Genomic DNA, 9481 nt, shown 5'->3' on the forward strand with positions numbered 1-9481 from the left:
GGATCAGACCAGGTCTTCCCCAGAAAGTCTGCCAATGATCAACAAAGCCCACATCGTTTGCTGGACACCACCTCGACAACCAGCGGCGGAATGACGACGTGCGGCTATACATGTCATCACTGGTCAGATTTGGCAGGGGTCCAGAGAAAACTACGGTGTCCGACATTGTTTTTGCATATGTACACACCGACTCAACATTAATCTTAGTGACCTCCGATTGGCGTAACCGGGAGTCATTACCGCCGACGTGAATAACAATCTTACTGTATTTATGTTTATCCTTTGCCAGCAGTTTCAAATAAGACTCAATGTCGCCCGCTCTGGCCCCAGGGATTCACTTAACTATGGCCGCTGGCTTCGCTAACTTCACGTTTCTCAAAATGGAGCTGCCAATGATCAGAGTTGGTTTCTCAGCGGGTGTGTCGCTGAGTGGGGAAAATCTGTTAGAAACGTGAACAGGTTGATGGTGCCCCGTGGACTTTGAATGCTTTCGACTATTCCTCCTTCGGACAGTCACCCAGCCCCCCTTTCCTGGCTGCACAGGGGATGCCGGAGGACGGCTACCAGAGGCTAACTCAGGCCGTTCCGCACCGACTACCGGGGACTGGCTAGCTACAGTAGTGTGGTGTCCGAACAATAATGCTGCGATGATGTGTTGAGAAGAAATCCGCCTGACACTGTTCTTGATCATAAAAGTTTATTACATCAAGGAGTTCAGCATCAATTACAAGCTCTGCAGCAGCTTGGAGAGTGACCCAGCCCGATAACCACTCTGTCTCTCTGTACATCAAACACAGCTTATATAGGACATGTTTAGGTATCTGCTAAGTACCATATAAGGGTCAGAGTCTGCAATCTAAAGCTCCAATCCATATAAGGGCACAGTGCTGTAGGATAAGTGTAAACATCTGTTAGACACCATAGAAGGGTTCAGTCCCTACATAAACACTAATCACTACTCCCCCCTAACACGGGGTCAGAGGTCAAATTCTATAGAAGGGTTCACTCTTTACATAACCATCAATCACTACTCCCCACTTAAGAGTTCACTGACCCTCTGTCCAGCTGCTAGAGTGTTATTTTAAACTGTAATGGTCAAATGCACATATGTTAAACACCACAGTAGCTAAAGACTGATCTACCAAGGTGCGGAGCCGGACTTCTAAATCACTGAGCCTCGCCTCCATGTCTACAAATAAACTACACTTATTACACGTACCATTACCGCTAAAGGAGGCAAAGGAGTAACTGAACATCTGACACACTGAGCAGGAGAAAGTAGGAGAGAGAGAGGGAGAAGCCATCGCTAGCTGCTGAGCTAATGTCACTAACGGCTCAGCTAAAGTATTGTAGCGTCAGCTACCAAAACTTTTGAACAACTATGAGATTGAACAGCAGTCACTAAAAGATGGAAAGAACTGTGAGTGCTTAGGAGAAATTACTGTAAGAATAAGTGTTTAGCGGACAGTTGGCTGCTGTAATCTAACAAATTTAACTGGTATTTAGCAAAGCAGCACAACACAAGCACCGGAAACGGAAATGAGTCGACATGCTTACCGCAGTACGTCAGCCACCTCGTCAATCAGTCAATACGCATCCTTTACACTATAACCCAACTGATAGTGGATCTTTGATGCCGAAACTGATACCACTATGTGGGATAACATAGACACATACTGTTACATTGATACAGACCCCTTAGATTTTTAGATTTTTTTTTAACAGTACCCAGACCCAGATTCATACTGAGCAGGATATACAATAAACTAATTAATAAATTATTACTAATTAACAGCTCAGCATTTTTTGACAAATTGATATAACTACACCAGTGTGATGGTTTATTTCAGGAGACAGAGATTCCCATGACAGAGTTGACTATGAACCCAACTACCTCTACACCAGGAGCCTGTGTTCAAGGTAGGACACGAATGAAACGTTTGAAATGAATAGGCCTACTTTGTGTAAATTAAATCTAGACTATTATAGGCTTAAAACCTTTCTGAATAAACAAACATCCTTCTGCCATGTGAGTCGCCATTTCTCATTTCTCTTCTTTATGTGTGTACGTAAGGTTCAGAGTTTACTGACAGGACGCACATTTTCCCATCAAGTTGTTTTTTTTAAATAATTTGCATGTAAAGGCAGGCGACCCAAAACTTTAAGCATCTATGGGAATGTGTACCACATTTCTCTGGACCAAAACATTTGGACTGGAGCATCCATCCGTATTCTGTCAGTCTGTGTTTGAGTAAAAATTAATATTAGACACTGCCTTTTGTTCTAATAGGCCATGTCTATCTGTATTTGGTCTTAGACACGAGTGCCCTAATAGGACTGGCATCTCCAAGCGTCCTTCTGCAGGCCAAGCCCAAGCCTCCTCAGCAGCAGCCTCCTCAGCAGCAGCCTCCTCAGCAGCAGCAGCAGCAGCAGCAAGCTCCAGCACTGACCCCCTGGAGGACAGCAAAGATCCACCGCTCCAACAGTGACCCAGTGTTGATGGACCTTGCTGCTAAAGGTTGGCTTTTTTTGCTCATTTGGAACTATGCTATCTTTGGAATTGGTACACCAGTGTGCGATATCAGACAATTGTGACACACCAATCACAATTTAGCTTACAGATATAATCAGCACATAAATAAACAATTTAATTCAAAAAGTCATCATTATCAAGTCATCTATCAAAACTCTACAGTCAGCCTATGAGATTTAGTCAGTGCAGTATCTGAAAGCCAAGTGTGGGTCCTAAATGCTCCAAATGTATTCAGATAAAATGTGGCGCTCCATTTGTGTATTATGTGTATTTAAATAAATTCTAATGGACTTAATGGGCCCTATTTTAGTGCATGGAACAGTGAAACATGGTCGTTATTGGTCGCACAGTCTGTGGGGGCATCTCCACCTGCTGTTTTAGTGCATGTACAGTACCAGTCAAAAGTTTGGATATACCTTCCCATTCACTTGAATTAGAGTGTGCATCCAAACTTTTGACTGGTACTGTATGTGCAAGAGGGCTGCATGCGGTGGATTGTAGAGGGTGGTGATAAATACATACATACTCTCCCAGCCAGTCACATCACCCTAAGCCAATATCAGTGAAGCATGACAACAATAACTCAACAAATAGAGAGAGTTTATCCTGGAAATCATGTCGTAAACATTCAGCACCACAAATTAATCAGTTAATTAATACAATGATTAAATTGTAAGACTGTCAATCATAATTCTACTGTATCTCACGTTGTGGGATAGTCACATGACAAATGATGAGATACAGCAGTATTTCACTATAATCAAGAAAAAACATTTTTCTAAAATAATAATTAGCTCCTCCCACATGCAGTAAACAGATTTCTGACGGACCCCTCTGATGTGTGTATAGGTGTGTGTGGTTATTCTGTAGCTGCTGGTGTCGTTAGCACATGATTTAATGAAGGTTGCCTTTTTACGGCAATGAAAAAACAATCAGAAATATCTTCATTTTTTTTTCATCTGGTAAATTGATCCACTAGCGCTCTGTTTCACACTAGGAGCACTTGTATATGGATAGATGGATAATTGAAGAACGTGAACCATCTTCTTCCCCTCTGATGTCTGCTGTAGTGCAGCACAGCAGCGACGCTCCCCTCGCACTGTCTCCTCAGACCACAGATTCTTCCACCCAGACCTCCCAGCCCACGCTGGCCCCCCACACTCATGGGCATGTCACACTGCGACGGGGCAACGACAGCAGGACGCCGTGCCGGCCTCGGCCCTCCTCCATGGTGGACTACCAGAGCTACCGACACACACAGCAGCTGGTCAGGAAAATCCTGGAGCAGCCAGCAACCCAGGGCCTGGCCCCCGAGGTCCAGGAGCTGGTGGACAGCATAAGAAATGTCCTGCAGTCAGATCAGGAGCACATGGAGGAGGCTGTACGCTGTGCTAGTTACATAGAACAGGTTGGAGTTCATATGGAAACATTTAAAGCATCTGATACAAAAATCATTGTTGGAGAGTTTTCTGATTTAGGATTGGGTAACCTATAAATTTTCGGGGTTATAGTCCAATAATAGAAAAAAGATGCACACATCACAACAACAGTTATCTCAGAGCAATGAAAATGAAGACCCGCCTTGATGGAAGGACTGACAGATTACATTTTCATTTGCATTGTGTCCCTTGGAAAGCTGCTTGTAAATGAAAATGCAGTGCAATAGACTAAGGGCACCGTTTCACTTATTGCATTGAATAAAGTCCGTTATAGAGCAGAGTAAGTCTTTGAAAATGAATTGTCAAATGCTGTTTCCATTTTCATTTTAATATGGTCCTTGAATGCCCACACAAGTACGTGAAAATGGAAATTGGATGATTGCATTTTTATTTTCATTTTTACCTAAATAACACATACATATGTGGAAAATGATGTTATTGTGGGATTACATTATCAAGTTTACATGATGATTTGAAATTAGTTCTTTCCATACGATACAGTGTTGTGTAAAAACATGCTCAAACTGTCCCGATCATTGATCATGCTCATGTTTTTGGTGAACTGATCATGTCCATTTGTCAACGTGAACTCATGCTAGGGCTGGGCAATAAGACAAAAACGATAATGATCACGATATAATTTCCCAACAATATAACAAATGTTCAGTAAATATTTTAATTCATTTAAATAATGAACGAATTAGCACTTAATTTTTCTATTAAGATATTTAATTTGTTAAGGGATAAGGGACTCAAAACAAGATTGTACTTAATTTTACTCGTGGATATATGTTGTTCGATGTTATTGCTTAAATGTGGCCCATATCAGGCTTCAGTGTGAACTGTCCATGGCCTGAAAGTAACCCACATGCGCAGAAGAATAAAACATTTCTCCCGCATTTCATTCCACTCTCAGGGTTTACTCCCAAGGTCACAGCTCTCCCGAATTATGACACATGTTCACAACTTTCTGTCCTTTCCATGATATTCATTAATGTTTCTGGTGCTGTCCAACGAAAATGCCCCACCACTCTCTCTCACTGTCTCTTTCCCTCTCGCTCTACTGCGTCTGCTCGGATAAGTATCATGCACGTAACTCAGAAGAGAGCTCATGGTCCGGTGGATTTCAGGTGTAAGAAAGGGAATTTGTGAGCAGATGATAGCGAGGTAGAGAAGAAAGAAGAAGAAGAAAGCCACATGTTTAATAATAGCTTTTGTGGAGCTTTTTCGTTCATCGCGGCTCTGATGAGGGAACAGCTGCTCTAGAGTGACGTCAAAGTTGCATCAATTCCGATCTGAGTGTCCAGACTGATGTCGCATTCCAAAAAATCCAATCTGTATCGGATTTGGACCACATATAGTCCCCTCCAAAAGTAATGGAACGGTAAGGCAAATTCCTTTGAGAGCTGAAATTCTGAACTCTAATCTCATACTCATCTTTTTATCGTAAACCCAAATGTCTTCAGTGAACAACAAAAACAAAGGAATTAGCCTTACCATTCCAATACTTTTGGAGGGGACTGTATGAGATTCCATGTGACTTGGCCTGTTCACACTGTCATAAAAAAAAATAAAAATCAGATCTGAATCACATATGGAGGAAAAAAAATTTAATTTGGGTCACTTTGGCCTGCAGTCTGAAAGCAGCCTAAGTTACCCGTCTTGCAGCAATGATTATAATGATAATAAAATCTGAGACACAGCCAGATGTCAACGTCTGCAGCTAACGTAAACGTAACATAAAACTTGGTGAATCAAACATATACGGTAATTATACGTTTTACGGTAGGCCACTGTACATGATAATTTTCGCACCATCCGCAAATGTAATACCTACAGCAAATTTACGGTAAATTTATGACAATTTAAGACCTTGATTTCTCCAATTTACCTTTTAAGACTTTTTAAGTAGCCGCTGATTTGATTTACGGGAAATTGGATCATAACATATAATTAGTGGGTATTCTATAGCACCACATAGTGGACACAAGAAGTGACATTTATCACCTTTGTGTAGTGTCCAAAGCACAAGAAAATTCAGAGCCAAGTCCACCGACCACCAGTAACAACCTGCGGCTCACCCCAAAGTGAGGGAAGGCGCAAGGCCCTTTCATTGCTGAGAATAAAATTCACACTGAAGCTAAATCTCACAAGTCATGTTTTTTCTGGTGATAATTTTAACGTTGCAATGATTCTTTTTAACATCCTTCTAAGACATCCAGTAGTAGGTAAAAAGTAGTTTCAAATGAATCTCTATGGAAGCATATAGTGACAATACCCAAATAACACACAAAATTCTAACATTATTGTGGCATTACTTTTTATTTTCTAAGTTTACATAATCATTTTAATAAGATTTTAAATGCAATAATCCAGTTAGCATTTTAATTTCCACAGACCTGTATTGGCATTCTTTTACCATATTAAAATGAAAACGGATATGCTGTTTTCAAAGTCGTACCGTGCTGTATGGTGGACAATATCCAAATGTTCATGTGTCACACAGAAAGGATTGTGTTCCTGCCAAACTCGGCCAGCCTAAAGTTCACCTAACGTCAAATTGACCTAAACATTTCCCGGCTTTGTTTGCTTTATCTGCAGTATGTTTCTGCCAAACAGCTGTATATACCATTTTCATAATTTGCCTCATTTATATGGTATTTCCTTTTATAACAAAACACTTTAAAGTTCAATTCTGGTGAGTCTCTTGTCACTCTCCTGAAATGGAATGTTTTGCACAGAAATCATAACTGGTATAAACTATACTTTAGCTTAATATGTATAATAAAATATACATAAGCTTATTAAATATACACTAATGCACAGGTTTCCTAAATGTCTAGCTGGCATCAAGCCACCACAACTTCCAAAATAATCAAATCAAAATTAATAAATTATATTTTTGTTCTGTTTGTCATGAACATTTGTTTACTGTTTGCTTTCAGGTGTTTACTGACTCAGAGAAGGGTTCCTGCCAGCCTAAACCTCCCCAGCTGCAGCCGGCAGGCAGTTCCTCCCATACGTTCCCTCGCCCTCTTAGGAGAAGGCCTGGTCTGCTGCACCTACAGAGCTGTGGGGACCTCAGCTCCTCACCTGTGCTCCGCTCGAGTCTCTGGAACATCCAGGAAACAGCAGAAAAGTGGAGTTTAGGGCGGGCTCTAGGGCAGGTTCAAGGGCAGGGTACCGTCCGAATTATCCTGAACGCCCTCACAGTCTGATTGGAGTCTTTAGAGAGACTGTGCTATGAGGGAAAACCGGTGGTATTAAAATATGTTGGATGGCAACACAGCTGGATGCTGCCTTATCTGTTGTTAAACTTGGAGGGGAAATAATCCAACTACTGAGGTGGATCTCTCTCTCTCTGTGTGTGTGTGTGTGTATATATAAAAATATATATGATTGCAATTTTTTTTGCAACATTTTTGCTCTGCTAATATTTTGACTATTGTGAAACACAAAATATGGATACCTTATTCTGAAACATATTATCCAGCATTACTCCATACAGCTATACATGACAGCATATGTTTGACATGTGTCTTCTGCAACATTTTCAGATACTGATGAAACGGCAATGTTTTGTTTTACTGGTCCATAAATTCCTAATAATTTTCAACAAGTTTCTTGGAAAGAAAAGTCCCTAATAATAGAAATTAGGAATGGACTTTGAAGAAAAGAAAATATGAATTCATTGCATGCATTTGTGCTATATGATGCAAAATGAACCATTTCCCCCATAATTAGTACTTTCTTACTAAACTTCTTTAAAATTATTTGAAAATTACAGAACATTTAATAAAGTGTTGCCAGCCACAATCCACCAGGGTAGATGGCTTGCCATTTAGCAAGTAAAAAGGTTTGGTTGCAGACCAGATAATTAAATCAAGAGTCTGATTTCAAACCATGCCTCTTTTGTGAGAAATAAAAATGGATGCGGCACAGCTAATGTGATAGCTCCACCTATTTTGGACTGGCACGAATTTGAGCATCACAGTTTACCACTTGAACATCATGTGAAACTTCCATGCAGATTTAATTAGCCTCTGCAAGTTCATTGAAAACACTTTGTTAGTTGATTTAATTAACAATGTCTGTGAGAGGGCACTAATGTCGCTTTCACCTCATGCAAAGGTAGTGACGTTTACAAGGACCTTTTATGTCCTAAGACAACTCAAGACAGTTGTATGTTTGCAAAGTTGGCCATGCATGTTAAGTAAAGATCTAATAAATGTGGTGTAACCTTGAACAAAGACTTTCGCTGATGTGAGGCGTTTGCTTTTTTAATAATGTATTTATTTATTAATTTTTTTGGTACTTTTCTCTTATTTACTAGTACAATATATTATAGCTTTTAGAAAAATCCATTTTCCCTGTCATAATTATGACATTAATGTTGGCATAAATGGTATTTACAAATCAGAAACTGGTAATTACGATAACTTCCACATTACATGAACACAGTATAAGAAACTGGAATTTATCACATATAGTGGATAGAAAAAGTCTACACACCCCTGTTAAAATGCCAGGTTCTTATGATGTAAAATAATGAGACAAAGATAAATCATGTCAGAACTTTTTCCACCTATAATGTGACCTATAATGTGAACAATTCAATAGAATTGAATCTTTGAGGGGGAAAAATGAAAAATAAACCCCCTCAAATAACCTGGATGCATAAGTGTGCACACCCTTAGACTAATGCTTTGTTGAAGCTTTTTGGGTAGGAGTCTGTTAGCATGGCACATCTTGACGTGGCAATATTTGCCCACTCTTCTTTGCAAAAGCGCTCCAAATCTGTCAGATTGCGAGGACATTGCCTGTGCACAGCCCTCTTCAGATCACCCTACAGATATTCAACATTAATCTTCTTCTGGTGAAGCCGTGCTTTTGTGGATTTGGATGTGTGCTTTGGGTCGTTGTCGTGCTGTCGTGTTGTCGTCCAGTTCTTGGTAAAGTCACAGTTGTGCCATATTTTCTCCACTTGATGATTACAGTCTTCACTGTGCTCCAGGTTATATCTAATGCTTTGGAAATTCTTTTGTACCCGTCTCCTGACTTATGTCTTTCAACAATGACATCTCTCTGATGCTTTGAAAACTCTGCGGACCATGGCTTTTGCTCAGAGATGCAACTAAGAAAATATCAGGAAAATCCTACTAGAACAGCTGAACTTTATTTGTGATTAATCAGAGTCACTTTAAATGATGGCAGGTGTGTAATGACTTCTAGTTAACCTGAGTTTGAATGTGATTGGTTAATTCTGAACACAGCCACATCCCCAGTTATAAGAGGGTGTGCACACTTATGCAACCAGATTATTGTAAGGTTTTTATTTTTCATTTTTCCCCCCTCGAAGATTTCAGTTTGTTTTTCAATTGAATTGTTCACATTAAAGGTGGAAAAAGTTCTGACATGATTTATCTTTGTCTCATTATTTTACATCATAAGAACCTGACATTTTAACAGGGGTGTGTAGGCTTTTTCTATCCACTGTATGTTCTGTGAA

At 40.1% G+C, this 9481-nt stretch overlaps 1 protein-coding gene across 1 annotated transcript; it reads left to right on the forward strand.

Moving 5' to 3' along the window:
• Window positions 1-1787: 1787 nt before the first annotated feature.
• Window positions 1788-8222, forward strand: LOC123967313 (protein FAM189A2-like). The gene is made up of 4 exons (XM_046043380.1): window positions 1788-1920; window positions 2318-2518; window positions 3604-3941; window positions 6918-8222. The coding sequence occupies exons 1-4, from the start codon at window positions 1866-1868 to the stop codon at window positions 7188-7190; spliced, it is 867 nt and encodes a 288-aa protein (XP_045899336.1). The 5' UTR covers window positions 1788-1865; the 3' UTR covers window positions 7191-8222.
• Window positions 8223-9481: the final 1259 nt, after the last annotated feature.

This window comes from Micropterus dolomieu, unplaced genomic scaffold, assembly GCF_021292245.1.
Source record: "Micropterus dolomieu isolate WLL.071019.BEF.003 ecotype Adirondacks unplaced genomic scaffold, ASM2129224v1 scaffold_250, whole genome shotgun sequence".
In the NCBI taxonomy this organism is placed as follows: Eukaryota; Metazoa; Chordata; class Actinopteri; order Centrarchiformes; family Centrarchidae; genus Micropterus; species Micropterus dolomieu.

Excerpts from the sequence above, each read along its gene's own strand:
- LOC123967313 (XM_046043380.1), top strand. The coding sequence starts at position 1,866 with ATGACAGAGTTGACTATGAACCCAACTACCTCTACACCAGGAGCCTGT. Across the intron at positions 1,921-2,317 it reads ACCAGGAGCCTGTGTTCAAG|ACACGAGTGCCCTAATAGGA; the intron begins GTAGGACACGAA and ends ATTTGGTCTTAG. Across the intron at positions 3,942-6,917 it reads GTGCTAGTTACATAGAACAG|GTGTTTACTGACTCAGAGAA; the intron begins GTTGGAGTTCAT and ends GTTTGCTTTCAG.